At 42.1% G+C, this 21,170-nt stretch overlaps 1 protein-coding gene across 4 annotated transcripts in view; it reads right to left on the bottom strand.

The window, feature by feature from the left end:
• KIAA0355 (KIAA0355 ortholog) overlaps positions 1 to 21,170 on the bottom strand; it is a 69,008-nt gene that overhangs the window by 4,160 nt on the left and 43,678 nt on the right. For 3 of the 4 annotated variants that reach the window (XM_025042585.1, XM_006926793.2, XM_025042586.1), the window contains 10 exons: positions 20,647 to 20,856; positions 17,437 to 17,577; positions 17,142 to 17,237; positions 16,855 to 17,016; positions 15,763 to 15,921; positions 13,616 to 13,713; positions 7,543 to 7,668; positions 5,436 to 6,469; positions 2,413 to 2,578; positions 1,364 to 1,501 (listed from right to left, as the gene is read on the bottom strand). In XM_025042585.1, the coding sequence (XP_024898353.1) occupies positions 1,364 to 1,501; positions 2,413 to 2,578; positions 5,436 to 6,469; positions 7,543 to 7,668; positions 13,616 to 13,713; positions 15,763 to 15,921; positions 16,855 to 17,016; positions 17,142 to 17,237; positions 17,437 to 17,577; positions 20,647 to 20,856 (2,330 nt within the window). The remainder of the gene's footprint in view (positions 1 to 1,363; positions 1,502 to 2,412; positions 2,579 to 5,435; positions 6,470 to 7,542; positions 7,669 to 13,615; positions 13,714 to 15,762; positions 15,922 to 16,854; positions 17,017 to 17,141; positions 17,238 to 17,436; positions 17,578 to 20,646; positions 20,857 to 21,170) is intronic. The other variant, XM_025042587.1, reaches the window with a different exon arrangement.

Raw genomic sequence — 21,170 nt, 5'->3', positions numbered from 1 at the left:
GAATTGGGGGTAAAACAGTACTTATATAATAAGGTGGTTGCTATGGGCTGATTTGTGTCACCCTCCCACATTCATATGTTGACCCCACATTCATATGTTGAAGTCTTAACTCCCAGTACCTCAGGCTGTGACTGTATTTAGAGATAAGGTGTTCAGACAAGTAACTAAGTTAGAATAAAGTCATTAGGGTGGACTCTAATCCAATATGACTGGTGTCCTTATAAGAAGAGAAGATTAGGACACTAATGCACACAGAGGGAAGACCATGTGAAAATACAGGGAGAAGATGGCCATCTGCAAGCAAAGGAGAGAAGCCTTAGAGGAAACCAACCCTGCTGACACCTTGATCTGAGAGCCTCCAGAACTGTGAGGAAATACATTTTTGTTGTTTAAGCACCCCCAGTCTGTGGTATTTTGTTACAGTAGCCTTAGCAAATAAGTACAGTAGTTGTGAGAATTAAGTGAGAAAATGCATGTGAATGTTTAGCCCAGGGCCTGACACATAGAAAGCACCCTAGATTGTATTAGCAGTCACTGTTATTACACTGTTACTACTCTGTGCATCCTGACTTAGGTACCATTCCATCTGCGTCTGCCCACTCCCCACTGCTCACCCAATGAAGCCTGACACTGTCGCACAAGAGCCGTGTAACCTGGCCTCCCTTTCCACTCCACAGCATGACTTCTGATGCCCGGGCATCCCTGCAGGCTCCCTATTTCCTGCCCACATCCTTTAGACTGCCACCTCTGTGAGGGCCTCTGCTGCCTCACACCCACAACAGTCTCTCTACTTTCTAACCAAATTCTTCTCGTATGTCAGGACCCATTTTAATTTTTGTGACTACTTTTGAAAACTTCCCAGATCTGAATATACTATATTACTATGTTTTTCAACTCTGAAATACCATTCAGAGGTCATTTTATCCAGTTCCACCTTTGACGAAGAAACTGAGGGTCAGTCTGGGCCAAGCCCATGTTTGGGGCTACAAAGCCTGTCAGTGAGTCCTGATTAGGACTTGGCTTTCCTGGTCCTGTTCCCCCCACAGAAAAGGCTGCCTCTTGCATCCAACATCAGGAGACCCTGTCTCAGACTCCTCTCTTGCCTGTCATACTGGTATTTTTGGCTACCACGGGCATGAGACTGTTCTGCCAGCAAAAACTCAATCCAATGTTAAGTCAACTGGGCTACAAGCCTGTATGGTGGCCCCACAGAGGCCCCGGCAAGACAGTACCAGAAGAAGCCCTCTGCCTTTCTCACACAAGGCTGACTAGAAACAATGGGGCTACTGAGCTTTCCAAGGGAATAAGCTGTGGATCACATTCATGTGCCCCGCTGTGCTCTGATTCAGAAATCGCTTCATACCTTCTCTGCTTGACAGCAGCAACGAGGTCAGGCCCTGAAAACATGGAGAACAAGCTGTCTCCATTGGCGGAGGACGTCTCGTCACTCGAGCTGGCCGAGTCTCCCTGAGCCCCTGACCAACCGCTGTGCAGGCCATCCCTGAAAGACAAAGAGAGAAGCTGGTCATGGGCCTCCTATAGCCAGCTTGGACAGTGGCTAGACAGCTGAGGCCAGCTCCTACCCCACACCCAAGCCTTAAAAGAATAATCTTTACCCTGCACTCATCTCACAACCAAATAGTGGTCTCTTATCTCTTATATGCAGGTCCACAAACAAGTGGACCTGTGCAGTTCAAAAATGCGCTGTTCAAGGGTCAACTGTATTTTCCGATCCACAGCTGGGAATCCAAGTATGAGGAGGGCCAACTTAAGTTGTATGTGGATTTTCGACTGCATGGTGGGTTGGTGCCTCTAACGCTTGAGTTGTTCAAGGGTCAACTATAATCTGTATGTATCATTGCCCTTTATTACTCTCAGAAGCCTGTGATTATATATGAAATTCATTTTAGAGCAAACAAAAATTTGAGATGGTCTTTAGCTGTCCAGATTAACCAGGCAGCAATAAGAGATTCGATAAAAATCAATCCCCAGTTGTTTCTATGATGAAAATCCAGTTTTCGCTGTACATTGGAATCTGAACCATATACCTTTGCTTTTCGTAGGCTACAAGGATCACATGCCATAAATCACATGGGTTTTACAGACATGCTTATCTCAGCACAAAGACTGTGTTAAACATGCAGTTACTTCACAAACACTATCAAATAAGATACCTGTCTAGGGCAGAAAAGTCTGTCTTGAAAATCAATTTATACCAGTGGTGTGTTCACAGGGACACATCATGCCACCTGGCATCCTACAGTTAATCACAAAACTCTGACTCCCTGAAGATTTGACCATGTCACTCTCACGTGCGAGCTTGAAATTTAATTGCTTGATAAGAATGCACAAAGGCCCCATGGGGCACACCCAGATCCCAAACTCGGCTTCCCTGCCATACCTAGCACTCACCCTTCTGTGAAGAACTCTGGGAAAGGCCAGGTCCGATGGGCATCATCCATGGGTGGCCAGTGTCCCCGGGGGTTGCCTAGGCGGCGACCATGGTGAACCTGCCGCTTCTGCTGCATTGCCTGGCTCACTCCTGCCACATAGCGTGCAAACTCGGGGTCTGAACCGACTGTTAAAACAAAGGGACAAACAAGGTTTAGAGCCAAACGGGCCTCTTGTTTCCTTTGCTACCTTCTGAGGATATTCTGGTTACGCACACCATGAATAGTGAGGAGCTGCAGGATTTGCCTAGTAGCCTGCAGTGTTGGGATGCGGCTTTCAGCACACAGGACTGAGTTCGTGCACAGGGACTGTCAGGAAGGGTTATGCCCAGGAAAGACGCAGGGGGAACGTGAACAGAAGACGGAAAGGAGAATATAAAAGGTTCGCTTTATCCATGACTAAATATTAAAGACAAAGTCTAGTTACTTTAAAATTTTCCAATGTCTGATGTTTTGTACTTAACAATTTAAAAAATAAGATGACTTCAGCCAACTGATAATCTGGAAGTTATCAAAGCATCAGGGTCAGCCAGACAGAACATACGCCATTCCCACTTGATCCCAACTCTGATCCAGTATCTTCCTGGATATCAGATGGCAGACCTGCTCATTCAATCTGAAAACAATAAGAGTGGTACTGAATAACATGAAATTTCAGAATGTATTAAGAGGTAGCTGGAAGCGTACTGGACAGAGCTAAGGATGTTCAGGGCAATAAAAGTGGGAGAAAATACAGCACAGAAGGCATTTAGAGGAAGAGTCAAACAAAAAGTAGCTACGGGTCACAAACTGAATATGACTCAGCAGTATATATGTTTTAGCTTCAAACTGGGAAAGATACTAAAGCACAACCCCATTGTTAGCTTGTTCTCAGGGCGCTGCCACAGGATTACTGCATGAAACTGGGCCACTTGTGCACTGAAGGAAGATGCCCACACCAGGGGAGAACAGGAATTAGAATCAAGGCCAGGTCTCAATCAGTCAAGCCACGCCCCCAGGGGCTGTGTGTGCCTGTCCAGAGGGGGCGCTCTGTTTTAACTGGCCCTGCCCAAGAGGGGTACCTTCTGTAATTCACCTGTTCAGTGGAGTGCCCTTCCTTAATTTGCAAAAATGGCTATGTGGACTTTCTGCCCTTGGGGTGTGGTCTGCAGGAAGCTACATTAAGGACTTGAAGGTCAGAAAGGAACAGTCAGAGAAAAAGCTGGTAGGATTTGCAGGCTAAGGACGAAGATTGTATGGGCCTCAATAGGTCTCAACAGTGAGAAAGTTCTGCCAAACACAGTTTACACTCTGGTTTAATTACATGACTGTCAGAAAATGTACAGACTGTTTATCAACAATTGAGAAAATGTGCCATGCCCACCCCAGTAGTGCCAGGTGGACTTGTTCCTCCATAGCAGGGAAACCCATACAGGTTTGCCTTTCTCACACCCCAGGGTATAAGGTTCCCCAAATCCACTCACCCAAGGAGAGCAAGAACAAGAAAGCATAAGCAGCAGTTTGAGGAATTTTTAAAAGACATAAGAAAACATATTTCCTTTAATAGTTAATGCTGGGTTGTTTTATCAGGGAATCTCCTCTGTTGGTGCTTATTTACATAAATATTTGCTGTATTTATTTACAATATTTCACAGAACTCCCCTTGTGAATGAAATACATTTTCTACTTCTGCGTGCCTTTTGCTAAATTAAATAATTAATTTCTCTAGATTTATCTTGCATCTATCTGCCTTATCAGATCACTAATTCTAGAAGCTTTTTATTGAGGTCTTGTTTTTTTCCCAATTCTATTGCCAGTAAAGAGATGCTTTCTAATCTATCCTTTTCTAAAGCTTATATCTCTTATTTCCCTTGTTTTTGTCTTGCTGTATTTGCTAGAAAGTTCAAGACAAAGTTATATGCCCTCGGCAGTAATAGCTGCCACCCAGTCTGGGTCTAGATTTTAACTGGAATGATTCTGCATATCAGCTGCTACTTGCTACTGGCTTTTAGTCTATTTTATACTCAAGAAATTTCCTTCTATTCACGTTTTATTTAAGGGGTTTATATATTTTTTAAAGAATTGCTGGTGTCTTTTAACAAATGTCACAGTGTCTATTGCTATATAAGTTTTTCTCATTTAATTGATGTGATCAATTACTGTACAGCAGCAGAACTCCTTATAAGGAACCACCTTACACTCCTAAACTAAGCTTGGGTAATATATATTACTCTTTTGATATGCTGCTGGATTTCCTTGCATCTATCCATACTCATAGGTGACAGGCACTATAGTTTGCTTTTTGTATAACCCTTTTAGTCTCTCCTATGTCTGTAGTAGTTATGTCTCCTTCCTATTTGTTTCTCTTTGCTGTCTCTTAGGCTTACAATAAATTGGTTTATTTTATTGGTCTTCCAAAGACTCTTCTTTCAGGTTCAGTTACAATTTCTACTATATTTTTCTTTTAAATTTAATTAGTTTTGGCTTTTATCCTTAATTCATTCCTCCTCCTAGCTTATTTTTGTTTGGTTCTAAGCTCTCTTTCTACTTTCTTAAGATAACTCTGGTGGTATCTTACTAAGCTGGGAAAGCTGTATTCTGTGAAGGCAGGAGGGTACCCTACACCACCTTTCATAGGTCCTAGAATTTAGGCAAAAAGAACCATAGAACGGGTTATGTAATCAGGAAAAAAAGCAGCCACTTTGGCTCCTATGAATGAGAGGCCCAGACTTGAACTATAGGACTTTGAGCCTGGGGACTTCTCTTAATGCCTCAATCTTGTCCTCTGTACAGAGAGAAAAACAGCTCCCCTTTCCTTCTCAACCTCATTCTCACTTCTTCTTCCAACCTTGGCTGGATCTGCCCCATACTAGCCATCAGATAATGAGAAAGGGTCTTTAAAGTCACTGTCTCCCATCGGTAAGGCTGTAGCAGACAGGCCCAATGAAGTTCTCAGTGATCACATTTATGTTAAAACCCAAGGTGGGGCGTGGGGGACTCACGTACCTGCAGGATCAAAAGGCAGAATTTCTCCCAACATTCCAAAGACTCCATCACTTTGGTCACGGTTTGGCCAGGTGTTATTTCTAGGTCCCTGTGGCTTCTGCCCCAAAACCTCTGACATCACATTATCCATATAGCTGCTCACCAGACCCAAGCTGTACAAGTCAGAACTGAGATCAGATATGCCAGGCCACTGGCCAAGAGGAGACAGACCCGCTCCCACGGGCTGTGTTGGCTGCTGGGATGAGCCATGCACCCATTTCCCAGGAGCCCGAGGCTGGGGCGGGGGCTGCTGTGGTCCAATGGGCTGGAGCAGGTGTTGGTAGTATTGGACCTGGGGTTGTTGTTGCTTTGGGGACTGCTGCTGATGTGCCAGGCCCTGCTGGGCTGTCAGAGGTGTGTGAGCCCCAGCTTGGGGAGGCCGCGGTGGAGGGGGCACTGGCAGTGGTGGCTGCTGTGGCTGCAGGGCTCCTGCCTTCTGCTCAGTCACCATGGCTGTGGCAGCAGAATTACGCCTTGTCACTAATGGGGAGCCCTGATGTGACTGGCCCATATTAAAGCCCGAGAGAAAATCTATCACCTCCTGCATTTCCTGATCAGTTGGTAAGTTCATACCCTTCTCGTCCTTGCTATCATCTGCTTGCAGAAAGTTGTCATGCCTCTCCATGAGAAAACCATTGGCCATTTGATTACTGGAATTCTGAGCTGATTGTGAAGGGTCTGTAGTCCTAGGGAAATTACCAATGTTCAAAATGCTTTGTAACCTTGAATCAATATTACTGGGCACTTTCGCCTTCTCTTCTGAACACCCAGCTATGAAGATGTTTTTCGAAGGGGTATTTAGGATGGAATAATTTGTGCTGCTGCTAGAACTGGTACATGATGCTTTCTTAGTGAACCGGGATGTCAGTTTGGAGAATGTCTTCTGCAGGCCACCTGAAGATTTGTTTCCATTTCCAGAAGGCAGGTCAGCCTGATTCCCAAAATCACAGATTTCCCTTTGAAGCTGGATCTGTATGCAGGGTAAAGCTTGTTCCCTATTTAAACAGAAATGTATTTTTTTAAAAAAGGCAAATATACAAATTGGACAATGGAATGGATCTCCTTGTATTTAAGAAAGACTTTAAGAGCAAAATATACTTCTCGGGGTAGTAGGAGGTTATTTTATCAATAAATGAACACCCAAGAATTTTAAGTGTACATAATTCAACTACTACTTATATTTATTATTAAAAAAAGTCTACAGTGTCTAACATACGGCTGTGAAAACTACATCAGGATTCAACGTGGCTACAGAGGAGGATGTAATTGGCAGAGGCCTGCTTTGTTCCTGGAGAACAAGGACTGAGAGCCTGGCAGATCCAGCATAGAGACAATGGACAAATCCACACAGCAAAGAGGGGTGGGTGGGCAGAACTCAGGGACACTAACTAGGTAGCACTGTTGCTCTTGGGAGTAATTTATGGACAGTGTTAAGAACAGATGGTTGTTACTACAGAGTTTTCCGAGCACTATTTTCCAGTACTGAAAGAGAGCCCTAGAGAAAGAAAGGGCACTGGGTGGGAGATGAGGCAGGTTATGGCTGGTGCGACCCGGGATAAGCCACCTCACTCTTCTGGGCCTCTGTGTGCTCATGAGTTAAGGAGAGAACGCATGGCTAGATGTTTAAGGCTCCTACCTGTTCTAAGGTTAACAAGTCACAAAGAGATAATCTTGTAACTGTCAAGCTATTTTCAGATATAAAGTTCATGCAGGATATAAGTAAATTTACTAAACATTTCTCTGCTCTTAGTTCTTAAGGAGAATATGAATTGGCTTAAAATCCTCTTGATGGACTTACTCTTAAATAGCAAAACAAATGAAGGCAAAAATGTTAACAAACTGGTTGAGTCTGGGTAAAGGGCACAGAGCACTCTGCTGCAATATTCTTGGAACTTTTCTGTAAGCCTGAAATTATTCCAAAATAAAAAGTTATCAAAAAGTTCTCTTTCTTATCTTAAATACTCACATACTATCAGGGACATAAGCACACACACAACTATGTGGTCACACTGTGCCTAGGTGTGGACCTGAATGCAAATCGATTGAAGTGACTGGTGGGGACACCCACCTCCCTGCCCTCCAGCGGGTGAGGTCCAGCACAGCCGTGTAGAGCACGTCCACCAGACCCAGGGTCTTCTCGGGGTCCAGGCTTCTCTGCAGCAGGGACATGGTGGCGGGGTCTTCTTTCAGGCACCTGCACATGAACCAGGCTGCATTAGTCCGGGCAGCACTTCTCTGCAAAAGCGTTTCAAGCAGGCTTCATACAAAAGGCCACAATTTGTATCTATTTTTGCACTGAACAAAAATTTAGTAATTTTTAGAAGAAGATTTAGAGAATGACATGGCTAACACTGGAACTTGCTGCTCTGCAAAAGGAAGAGGAAGTGATAGGGTCTGGGGTGTCCATGGATTTCTAACTATCTAGATCCATCTGATAGAAAAAGAAAGGTGGAGGGGCTGCCTTCTAGGGGCCTTTAGGGGCCCTAATGCCCTCTCGCTGTCCGGCGCCGGCTCCAGCCCTGACTCTCCTCTTTATGTTGCCAAGATTCTGTGGTCTGGCACAATATCTACTCCTCTGCAAACTCTTTCCATAACCTGCCCCTCCCTTCCTCTATGGCCCTTCACATCTGTACCCAAGAAACTGAGGATCAATGAAGGGAAAAAACTCTCAGTCTACCACCTGGACTCACCCCAAATTTCAGGTAAGGAACAAACATGGCCTTCCTATACATTAATTTTTTCCTTTTCCAAGGTGACTGCTTCACGCCTTCTTGCCTCTCTTCGAAGCTCTGCTATCTCTGCCACCTTGCCCATTCTTTCCTATCCCAACTCTCACTTAATTGAGAAAACACAGATCAGATCTACTTCATATCCCCTCATCACTAGTTCTTCCACTTCACCTGTGTCTCTGCCCACCCGGCCTGCCTTCCCTGCCTGCCACAGAGAAAGACAGGCCCTGCTCTTACCACAGGCTGGCCTCCATCTGAGTGCTGCATGCTACCCTCTTGCTTTCCCAAGGGTCTCATTCATGTAACCACTCATGAGATTCCCTTTGGCAAACAAACCACTCTCACCAACCACCTTCTCTTAGCCCTGCATTTTCCCCAGACACTGCCCCATTTATTTCTTGCTCCTCATTTTAGCAAAACATCTTACCTCCTACTCTCCTCTCACCCTACTCTGACCAGGCTTTCATCCCTTTAACTCCACTAAAATAGCTTTTATCAAACAGATTCAATCTTGCCAAAGTCAAGGGTCAATTACCTGTCTTCATCTCAGTAAATCTGTCAGCGACATTGTGCAATGTGTCTTTCCTCCTCTATCACTGTCTTTTGCAGCTTCAGTGACCTCATACTTGCTCCATTTTCTTCCTATGTGGCTGGCAGCTCCTTCTTGGTCTCCTCTACGGACTCATCCTGCTCCTCTCTCTCTAGAGTGCTGAATCTGGTCCTGTGGCTTGACAGACCATCCCGACACTGAAGACTCTCAAATTTCCTTCACCAACCTAGACCTTCCTCCTCAAATCCACTCTCATACACCTAACTGTGCACTTGACATCTCTCCCTGCACACCTAACAGGAAGCTCAAAGGTAGCCTGGTAGGTCGGCATAACTCTGGATTCCTCTCCTCCCCACCAAAACCCACTCTGATCCTAGACTCCCTCAATAAGTACACAACACAGCTGTCTACCCCAAACCTACAAGCCACCTCTAGCTCCCTCATGTTCTACATCAATCTATTAACAAATCCTGACTGCTCTTCTTCCAAAACGTAGTCTGCATCCAAGCACTTCTCACCACCTCTTTACTCCAAGAAACCACCACCATTCGTATCTCAGGACTAACCTCCCAGCTGGTATCCTTTTCTCTTCTCTGGTCTCTCCAAGGCCCACCCTCCAAACTGCAGCCAGAGTGAGCCTCCTACAACGCAAATCAGAACACATTGCTCCTGTTTAAAAACCATCCAGTGACATCCCATCATGACTGAAATAAAATCTAAACCCTTTACCACTGCCCTCAAGGCTCTTTGTGAGCTGGCCCCTCCTGCCTCTCTGGTCATCCCTCTCTGCACTGTTATCTCCATTCACCTCGTCTCTCACTCTCTGAATAGGCCGGGATTCCCTACATGTCAGGACCTTTGCTCTTGTTGCTGTCTTCTTCTGGACTGCTCTCCCTTGAGAGCTGCTTCCCACCATTCATGTCCCCACTGCCCATTCAGGGTACCTCCACCAAGAGGCCTCTTCTGAGAGGGAGGACCAGAAAGATACTGTCTGTCTGTCCTTGAGAACTCAGGGAGTGAAATGGTGAGATCAACACTTGTGAGGCCACCCTAGGAAGACAGCAGCACTCCCCAATATGACTTTGGCTTGAGAAGAAATAAATCTGTGAAGGTGTAAGCTGGCCAACCTCAGGAACACTGGAAAAGGCAACAAGGTAAGCTCTGACGGTGCCCAACCAGCCCCTGGACTCCTGGGAGAGAATCTTGGCCACTGGAGCTGGCCAAGGTTCACACATGCAATTCTCTCAGCCTGGAGTCGCTGATTATCAGGACACACCTGCTCTGTGGTCCCAAGCCAACTTCTGCTTGTGATTTGGCTGGTCACATGTTTGCCCATGAGGAGAGCATTTGCTGGTCACGCAGAAAGAAGTACTATAGTTCCTGGTGATAATAATTTCTCTTTCTGAAAATCAACAAACTGGCACTTTTATTTTATTCATCAGTCTTGAGAGCTGATCAATAAAATCCCCTTAAGAGCCTAAACCCATTCTTTTGACAAATCACTCAGACTTGCTTAAAACCCTCTACCTCTTCTTAGGTAAAAATCCAAGTCTCTTAGGGACCCTGCAAGTCCTGGCTTCCATGACCTCCCATGCCCCCTGCAGCATCACCTACCATATCTCCAGCCATGCTGGTTCACTCCTCAGGCCTTTGCTGTTCCTTCTGCCTGGAATGCTTTCCCCATCCACTCTCTGCATGGCCAGCTCCTCTTAAATGTCACATCCTCAAGAAGGCCCTTGGTGACTGAACTCCTCATTCAAAATAGCCTCCCCATCTCTACCCCATCTCTATCATATGACATCATTCTACTCTTATTCCCTTCACACACTTGCCAGTGTTTGAACTTAACTCTTATGCTTATTAGCTCTTTCTTCCCCATTACAAAATCAGTTCAGTTAGAGGCAGGGATCCTGTCTGTGTTGCTTATGATTAAATTCCCAGAGCCCCGACAGTGTCTCACATAGAAGGTATTTAGTATTTGTTGAAAGAAAAAATGGATAGCTTGAATATGACAGTTTTAAAAATAAGTAAAGTTTACTTCATTTGGGAAAAAAACATATCTGGCAGCTAGATATTTCATTTTACTAAAAGCAAAGGATATAATAAATTCTCTACTGGTCATGTTAATAATTTCATCTCCCTGAAGGTGGAGCAAACCAATCACTTCCATTTGAGTTTGTCTCAAAAAGCACATATTTTACAATTTGAAAGAAACAACAAAAAAAATCTTTGTGTTTTTACCAAAAGCAACCAGCAGAGGGAGCCTCTCCAAGGACTCATAGTCTAGAAGGTCTTTCATGGAGGCGCAATGAATTACAAAGAAAATCAGTCATACAGTTTTGAAAGTAAACTAAAGTGAAAAGCTAAAGGAGTTCATCACCACCAAACCACTATTACAAAAAATGCTAGAGGGATTTCTTTAAGAAAAAGAAAAAAAAAGATAAAAAATATGAATAATAAAATGGCAAATACTACATATCTATCAATAATTACTTTAAATATAAATGGACTAAATCTCCAATGAAAAGATGTAGTTGGCCAAATGGATAGGAAAACACGATCCTTACACATGCTGCCTACAAGACGCTCGTTTTAGATCGAAAGACACACACATACTACAAGTAAATGGATGGAAAAAGGTATTTCGTGAAAATGGAAATAAACAAAAAAAGCCGGGGTAGCAATACTTATACCAGAAAACAGACTTTAAATAAAGGCTATAACAAGAGACAAAGAAGGACCCGGTAACCCCACTTCTGAGTATTTGCCCCACCAAAAAAACCCAAAATACTACTTTTCAAAGGGCCATGTGAATCTATGTTCATTGCAGCATTATTTACAATAGTCAAGATACAAGAGGCAACCTGGGTGCCTGCCCATCAATGGATGAATGGATAAAACAGGGGTAGTACATATATACAATGGACTATTACTCAACCATGAAGAAAAGAATGAAATCTCGCTATCTGCAACAACATGGATGAAGCTAGAGGGTACTGTGCTGTGCAGATAAAGAAAGACAAATGCCATATAATTTCACTTACATGTGGAATCTAAAGAACAAAATAAAACAAAACAAACAGACTCACAGATGCAGAGAACATTTTGATGGTTTGACAGATGGGAGTAGGGTGAAGGGACAGTAAAAAAGGGGAAAGGATTAAGTAGTACAAATTGATAATTACAAAATAATCATGGGGATGTAAAGTATAGCATAAAGAATATAGTCAATAATACTGTAATGACTGGATTTATCAAGGTGATCACTTTGTAAATTATATAAATATCTAATCACTATGTTGTACACCTGAAACTAATATAATATTGTATGCTAACTATAACTGAAAATTTAAAAATTATCAAAACGAGAAAAAGAAAACTCAAGGGTTAACCATTTCAGTATTAGTTGTTTATAATTATCCTATTATCTAAAAGTGCAAACTGTTTTCTTCAAAATGAGAATCCTGATTAAACTGAATATTTTTCAATAAGAACTTGAACTGTAAAACAAATTAAAAATTCCAGAACACAAAAACCTTATAGAAAAGTGAGCTTTTAATTTATTGTTTGATAGGAATGAGAAATGTATATAAATTACCATTCATTTAGGGAAACAGTATACCATCTGAATAATCAAATTAAAAATTTTGGTGCAAGAGGGAACTTATAAATGGGAAGTTTTGGAACATGAAGTGAACCGCCAATCCCTATTTGATATATCAACCAGTTCTAAAACTTTTGACAGAACGTACTAATGGACCCTCAAAATTTGAGGAGAAATGGTTTAAATACAATTTGAATGCATTACCCAGCTCCCACGTTAGTTCATGCAGGCATCAATAGTACCATTGTTCCTTACTATCTCTCTCTCTTCCTACCTAAATGCTTTAAATAGTTTCCATATAGTTAAATATTCAGATTACAATTTAAATAGCAAAAGTCTTCCAACATATGTTTAATTTTGCTGTTTACTGATAAAGCTATGATGCCGATCCTTATAACTGAATCTGTACGGACATCATCAGGATAAATTCCTACGGGTGGAACTGCTGATGTCATATCCCGTATTTTAGGCTTCAGATAGACTAAACTGCCCTCCAGAAAGGCTGTGATTTATTCCACAACTTCTGTGCCTGTTTTTTTTCTAGTATGGCCCAAACCTAGTATTGTTATTCTAAAACAATTTAACAACAAGATGGGCAAAATGGCATCATACTGTTCTCTTATTTTGCCTTTCTTTATTAGGTAAGGTTACACATTTTCCTCATGTATTTGTTGACTATATGACTCTTCTGACTGACCTGTTCATGTACCTTGCCCATTTTCTTACTGATTTATAGGAGCTTTTGTTTTAATAAATGAAGAAGAGTACTTTATTATAAGTTTACAAATATAATTAAATAATTAAAAATAAACATAGTTCAGAGTCTATCCCTGATTTGCAATGACACTGGGTGTCTAATGACGCGAACTCAAGATTATCAGGGCTGTTGTTGGAACAGGCAAAAGAGGGGAAGGAATTCTATGTTCTGGACTCAGCTTTATAGAAATAATGGGTGAGACTTAGAGAAAATGATATACGCTGTTTAAAAGCTGTGGACGCAGTAACCAAGATAGATAATATTGATCATTATGATTCATGAGTATATAACATTTTAGTTACATTACTGGTCAGTAAGACTATTTTTCAGGCACCTTGGTTTCCTCATCATGGACTGATAACCATGGAACATGGCACCATCATTGCTCATAAACCCACACAAGCAGAAGACATGTCCTGTCAGTTAGCAGGGGGGCAATCTTTTCAAAGATATGCAGACATCTAACACGCTTAGGCTTGTGTAATGTAAAAGTCACAGTACCATGTGGATGGGACTTGAACCACGATTCGGGAGCCTTCTAAACTGATCTGGGGGGCATAAGCTTCTTTATTTTCTATCTGTGCCGTGTCAACTACCACCTAAGAGAAAAACAAAAACAACAATCAGCTTTCAGAGAGAAAAATGGATCACAAATAAATCCAATATGTAACTTATCGGTGCCACGTAATCTGGCAAGAACTATCCCCCCAGCAAGGCAGTTATGCAAAGGCCAGTCAGGAGCCCCATGGAGACAGCAGCAAGTAATAAAGATGACTGAATACAGTAATACTTAATAAACAGAAACGAACTTCTGGGTACAAGATGTACTGAACTTTACAAGCAGTTGTGGTACTTCTTCCAAACTATAAATGTTAGAATAACTTTGTTTCCTTTATCTTTGTATTTATTATTTTTGTGTACATGAGAGATAAAAATGTCATTAAAAAATCAAACCAACACATCTGTAATGACAAAATACAAGCAAGAAGTGGACGAAGCGTTTTTAAAAGATCATTTTATCCTCACTCATCAAAAAAACAGAACTACTTCAGGAAAGAAGAAGAACTAATCCTTCCTTCAATGATTTCCTCTTATTTGGAGGGGAGTCTTTAATAAACACGCATAATATAGTATCCTATGTAATTTAAGGAGTTTGACAAAGTGATGAATATATTTTCAAATATATATTTGAAATATAAAAGAATTTTAAGAAAATAATCATAAAACACTTTAAAAGCAAATCTGTAACATATCAGAAGGGTTAGAGCCATGCAGAGTTGCTCTTTGTGATTCCAAACTCAGCCTCCAATGGAGCTGATTTCCACTGATGTAAACAGAGTTCCCACAGCTGGTCTGCAACGTCCTTTGGAAAAGACTTCCTGTCCAAGTAATAGCCATTGTTGGCCCAGGCAGGTGTTTCCTCTCTCCTCCCATCCTGAGAACCATAATCTAATTTGTCAGTCACACACAAAAGTGCCCTGGGAGCAAGGGGCAGGGAACTAGGAAGAAGATTCTGATCTTTGAACAACATGGAAATTTTTTTAAGCCTATCACGTTTTCTCAAAACAGACTGTGTGTCCTTTTGCCTTATTTTGCATGTGCCTTTCTATAGAACTTAGTGCTGTGGTTCTCCTAGTTTCAGCTAAAATGATCTTTGGGAGTATGGATCAATCTCCTAGAGGCAGTGGGCTTTTCCATACTTCGGCAGAGGTCTCTGGTTTATGGCTCTCTTAAGGGTTCCTACACTAAGGAAGAGATCTTAAAGGAAGTACTCACCAATGTAAACAGGCCCTCATCTGGCCCCTACAAGGCAGCACCACCCTGAGCTGGGACACCTTAGCCTTCACCCATATGAAACAAAGGACAGTACCTTCCCAACAACTCCACTCAAGAATAAAGTAGAAATTAGACTAAAAAACAGTTCTTTAATTTCTTAATTTTTAATTAGCTTCATTTTAGGCTGACTGAAAAGCTCTACCTTTTCAAAAAGTAGTCATTTAATTCTAGAAAGTGGGATCAAATACATATGGTTATGTGGGTCAACAGTGTCAAACAAAAAGCTAAATGGTGATTTCATATGTTGGCCTCCTAACCCCATCCAACTTCAGCAAAAGTTATTTTCAAAGATGATAAGACCAAAGTCATTTCTGAATTGATATTGCTATTTTATTGCTAAGAAGGAGAAAAACAGAGAGCTGGATACTGTTGAGGTGTCTCAAAGGTTATGTCTGAGTTACATGATGATCAGAGGCGTATTCTCAGGTAAAAGGAGCAACAAGTGCAAATGCCTAAGACGGGTGGAAGCCTGACGTGCCTGAGCAACAGAAAGACCTCCACTGTAGCTCCAGAGGTTAGGTCAAGGAGCCTTGCAAGTCATTATCAACGTAATGGTTTTCTTAAAACGAGGAAAGCCTGCAACATCATTTTGCAACTAGTTCCCTACCAATACATATTATCAATCTACAATAGAAGAAAAAAAAGACATTTTCATGCTGCTCTTTCCTTTACTTTTTCTATCTGGTCTAAACTCTGTAGCACTAAAGAATTTTTTAAATTATTCGGTATTTTCACACATGTCCACACCACGTCCTTACATGCCTGAAATCATTCTCTACTCTCTCTCCCATCCATCATGCATGCTCGCTCACCAGTCCAGCCTGGCCAAAGAGCAGCTGCACGGCAGTCTTGCAGGCGCCTCGCCATGTGGATGGGCACACCTGGTTCAGTACTTCCGTCACAGGAAAATCATCCCTTGGTGTGATTCCATTATAGCAACCTGCCTCCTTGATCAGCTGTAACATTGTATGCTACAGATTGATAACAAAAGAGTTCACAACTCAAGATGAGGCCATACAAGGTTCTAAAATTTGTAGAGTGAAATGCATTTATAAGTACACAATAGTCCTCAAAAGAAAAGCGGTTTAAGTACCCCCAAATCATGAAATTTTAATTTATTAAGTAACACCTTTGGAGATTTTCTCAGCCCTGTAGAGTGAGTGATGAGATCTGGATACACATACATTAATACACACATGGTATTTCTATACTAGCAGCAAATACAGCATTATTTAGCAATCTGCTAATGCAAACTAGTTGAGGAAGTTTGAATTCTGAATCTTTCTAAATAAGGAGACAAAATCATCTGGTAGAAGTAAATACCAATGAAAACCTCAACTTTATTTTGGATGACCAAGTGGTCAGGTATGCAGGCTCTGGAAACAGACTGCATAAGCTCAAATTCTAGTCTATTATTTTCTAGCTGTGTGATCTTGGGCCTCAGTTCCTCGGTTTCTCCAATGGGGAAAAGGGTATACATACGGGTGAGCATTAAAGGAGACAATGCACGTGAAGTGCTTGGCACAATGCCTGGCACACATGATGCCCCACAATTGGTCATAATTATTGCCATATCATGACAAGATTTCTCTCTTATTTAATTCATGAAGTCCACTGAAATGTTAATCGTAAACAGTATTTTCAAAATAGTGTACTTTCAAAACCCTTTATGTTAAACATTTGAATAAAATTATGAATAAAACTAACTTGGCAAATGTCTCATTAAAAATTAAGTCACCATAGTTTGCTGTTGGACCCCAGTTTCCTGAAAAGGTTACATGCTGCCTGCCTTCACTTCAGTTTTGCTGTTTAATCTATATTTTTTATAAAAAGCCCTCAGCTTTCCTTAAGAACTCTATTTTCAAGTTCACACCCGGGCTGTTGGAAACCCAATGGAAAGCTACCGTTTTAAGTTTCAGATTGTCAGCAGCTGACTCGTTGAAGGAGACACCCTTCAGGAAGTGCGATCCGATCTGCACAGGGACAGTGGGAAGCTCACACTGCATGGGCTGTGGGGGGGTCTGCCTCCGCCCTGTCTGCTGTGCTTCCGCCTCGCTGCAGCAGCCCTGGAAAAGGTTTGGATGGGAGAGAAGAGGTGACCCACAGTTCATCTATCAAGACACTTGGTTCACTTGGTATGGAGACACTGCCACGTCACAGCTCCAAAGAGCTCCCAGAAAGAAAAATATACCTGCAAACTGGCTTCAATCGCCTTTGGATTCAGGTGGAAACCAGCTTTCATTGCATATTCACAGTGGCCTAAGCTTTCCAGAGCTATTTTATATGCCTGCAAAGAAATTGTTTTCAAGAATCAAGATTACGTACATTATAAAATGATAAAGTCCACTGAAAATAGAAATTTAAAATTTCTATAGTTTTAAAACACTTAAAGCCAACTACTTTCCAATTGGTTCAATATTACAACTTTAATTTCCTCCTTTGTTCCTATCTCTCAGATAAAAATTTGTCAATTCTGAAAAACTTACTTGCAAAGCACTGTCGATTTTTACGTTCAGTTCTTTTAGCTGGTGCTCAGGAATTGCTGCACTTTGAGAACAGAAGAGCTGTTGAACTTCGATTCCTGCCAGGCGGCCATCACAGCCTCTTTCTCTCAGTCTAGATGTTGCCTGCAAAATAAATAGTGACTGGTAGGTAAAAGAGGATGCTACAGATACTAGCGAAATTTAAAAAAAAAAAAAAAAAAAAACTGAAAGAAAGCAAGAAATCATCTAAGCATTAGATATAAACCAAACACTCTGGATTGTCTGTATTATGAAGTGAGTGGCCAGAAATTTTGAAAGACTAAGTCAAGCATCTTAAAGAAAGAGCAAACCTGACATAGTCCTACCCTCTTTAAGAAACCCTGGAGAAAATACTTCCTTACCTGTTATTTTTTATAAATATAAAATATTTGCATTTTAAATTTCTCTGCTTTAAAAAGATAGAAAACCTAGAATATTGGTATTTGGAATTTCCAGAATAAAAAAAAAAAGAAATGTATATGGTTGGGTGTTCCTACACACCAAGTAAAAAGCCATGCCAACACAGGACAGGAAAAAAAAAATACACTGCAACATTAAAGGAAAAAAAGAACTTTTGAAATCTGCACAGAAAATTAAATACTTATTATTTGGTCGTTAAATATGTTTATGAAGACTACATAAGCAAGACAGAAAAACAAGAAGAAACTAACGTGGGGGTGGCACATCACTTTACAAGCAGAAGGTCCTGGGTGCACGCCCCAGGAGGAGCCACGGACCATAACCCGGGTGCGCCAGGCCCCCCAACTGCACCAGGGGGTGCCAGGAACCAGGTGCACGCGCAAGCCTGTGGGAGGAGATGCCCTGCCTTTAGAGATCCAGTTCTTAAGGGGAAACGGCAACATCCATAGGTCAGAGGTGGAAGTGGGGGAACGAGATTAAAGAGGGGAACTAAAAAAGAAGAAACTAACGTGAACCCACAGAAGTGGACTGGTCACACACATTTGAGGACCCGCAGGCAGATTTTAAAGTCCTAAAACTAGATGAAGACTCACTAGAAAGAAAGGCACCTATGACTGAGCCTTGGGAAACTCACGTTAATAACTTGTGTTGAAGAGCAGAAGCTAGCAAAGTAGATGGAGAAGATGGCCCAAGAGGTAAGAAATTAACTAAGAATGCCTGGTTCATAAATGCCACAAGAAAGGATTTCCAAGCACTCGGGTTGCTGTGAGCTACTGAATGGAGTCAAAGGGTTCCCTGGATTAAGCAACATGGAAGGCAGCAGTGACCTTGACAAGAGAAGGCATGTTCTTGTGTAGGGGTGAAGGCCAGATTTCAGTGAGCTAAATGATGCTATTCATATAAAGTTTCATATTGTGTAAAATAATATATTTATGGGTATATCCATACGGAGAAAAAAATATAAAAATATGCAAAGGAATCAGACTCCACATTCAAAAGAGGTCATCTCTAGAGAGGAAGGAATGTGAATAAATGGAGAGATACAAAAGGGATTCATTTGCATTTGCAATATTTTCCTGTGAAAAATAAAAGACATGAAGCAAATGAGGCAAAAAGATTCATCTGATAAAGCTAAAAGGAAGACAGATGGTTATGTATGACATTTCTTATATGCTTGAAATGTTTCATAATAATCTTTTTTAGAATGAATCAAAGCTGAGGTGGACAATTTTTCCAAGAAGTTGGCTATGAAAAGAGGAGGGAAACAGGGCAGAGCAAGGTGGCTTTTTGGGTTTGTAAGTAAGCATGTTTGTGTGCTGGTGGGAGCACTTGAGGAGGAGGGGGAGAAAACATGGGGTCCCACCACAGAAACCCTAAGGATGGAGAAGAGTGGGGACAGGGCAGGCCCTGGACAGGAGGAGAGGGCACTTTCTCCACTATAATGAAGGGAAAGGAAGAGAAGAGGGTCTGAATGGAGGGGAAGGTATCATTTTGGTGATGTGAAGATGAGGGGCTGCGGCCAAGTGGATGCTATTTTCTTAGTGTAGTGTGAGGTAAGGACACTGGCTGGAAGCGAAGTAAGGAGGGCAGAAAACTCCTAGGCAGACTGAAGTGGGTGAAGGAAAAGGTCAAGGTGAGGAGGTCAGGGGACTGCCAGGAGGCCTCACATGGGCTGGTTCTCAGAGTGAATGATGCCAACAGGTGGACCAGAGGAGACTGTGAGCCAGGTACTGATGGTATGAATGTGAGCTGCATGATCGGGAGGCTGAAGCCTTAACAGCCAGGAGGACAGAGAGGGCTGGAAGAAGACAAGATAGAGATCTGGACCCCACTGCCCAGCCCCCTGCAATCAAGTCAACAGGTCCCCCTCCCACATTCAATCCTCGATTAGCATTTCAGGGCTGCTCTGATCAACACTGACATAGCTAAGGAAAGCCCTTAACATGAAAGAGAGACCAAAACAAAGAGGCAAACAGGAAAAACACTGAAAGGAAATTCAAAAGAAAGAACAATGCAGTGGAAGAATATATAATTGAAATAAGCAAATTAAAGAATGTAAAATGTTAAAATGAAAAAAATCATGTTTAACAATGTGATTAAAGAAGATTTCTAAAACATAAAACGAAACGTCACCAATTATGGAATCGTTCAAACTAGATATTATATAATAACTCAATATACTACTCCTTAACTATAAATTATCTTTTACTCTGTAAAACAGAATAAGTGCTAGTTAAAGACTCGACGTAAAAGGCTCTTTTCCCTTCCTTGGAATTAAAAGAGTATTAAAATGCCTAGAAGAAATGTGTTGTCACCAATATATCCCCACCTAGCTGCCTGACTGACCCCTTATTCTCCACAGCCAGCTCTAGCCCATCTTTACAGACTTTGGCTCCAACCTTTTCTCCCTGGTCCCTCTTCCTAGAAGCTTTGCTGCACTGGTCATGGTTGGAAGCAGGCCTCTTCCTCTGGGCTCCCGCAAACCTCCATCAGAGCCCCTTAACCATTTTTTCTAAGTCCTTTCTCCGAGAAGGCTGTGAATACAGGCTGTCACCCCAGTGCCTGGTGCGTGCCTGGCACAAAATTGGCATTTACAAAGACATTCACTGTTAAATAAATGAACGAGCTACTGATAACAGTTTAAAACACACATTTCTAAATAAAAAGGCTCTTTTAAGAACCAACAGGCAAAGGCCCTCGGGAGCCTCTCATGTTTGAACGCAGGGCAGCAATCTCCCCCCGAGTCACAGCTACCTCAGCAGCTCCTCGCCAGGATCGCACAGCTTCCTCCAGTTCGGGTGTGTGGCTCATGCCAGATAAGCCGCCACCACTGTTGCTGTTCTTTTTTTCTGGCACAACCACCTCGGCAAAGCAAGAGTGAGCCACAGGCTGGACCTTCTGTAATGCCTGGGTCAAAAACTGGAAATGAACCTGCACCACGGTCAAGAAACATCGCCCCAATACCTGTGAAAACAAGAGAACCAGACATTTTTAGGTTGTGGGTTACTACTGCATTAGTACAATAAATTCTCAACCATCAATTTGAGTAGAAGGTAACAGTTAACTGGACACATCTGAAGTCATATGAAGTTAAAAAGTCAACATGCTTTAAAAATATCTGCCTTTGTTCTCATCTTTGGACCCAGGTGCCTGATACCTACAATTCAAAATGTTTCAACCAAACAGCAAGGCCCAAGGTTCAAATGGGCGTTCCTACTTCCCACCTAACCTCCCACTCCTGCTCTCCGCTCCCCTCATCTGGACTCTGGCTCACATCA

Source organism: Pteropus alecto, unplaced genomic scaffold (genome assembly GCF_000325575.1).
Source record: "Pteropus alecto unplaced genomic scaffold, ASM32557v1 scaffold7, whole genome shotgun sequence".
In the NCBI taxonomy this organism is placed as follows: Eukaryota; Metazoa; Chordata; class Mammalia; order Chiroptera; family Pteropodidae; genus Pteropus; species Pteropus alecto.
This window is presented reverse-complemented; position numbering and strand designations above follow the sequence as displayed.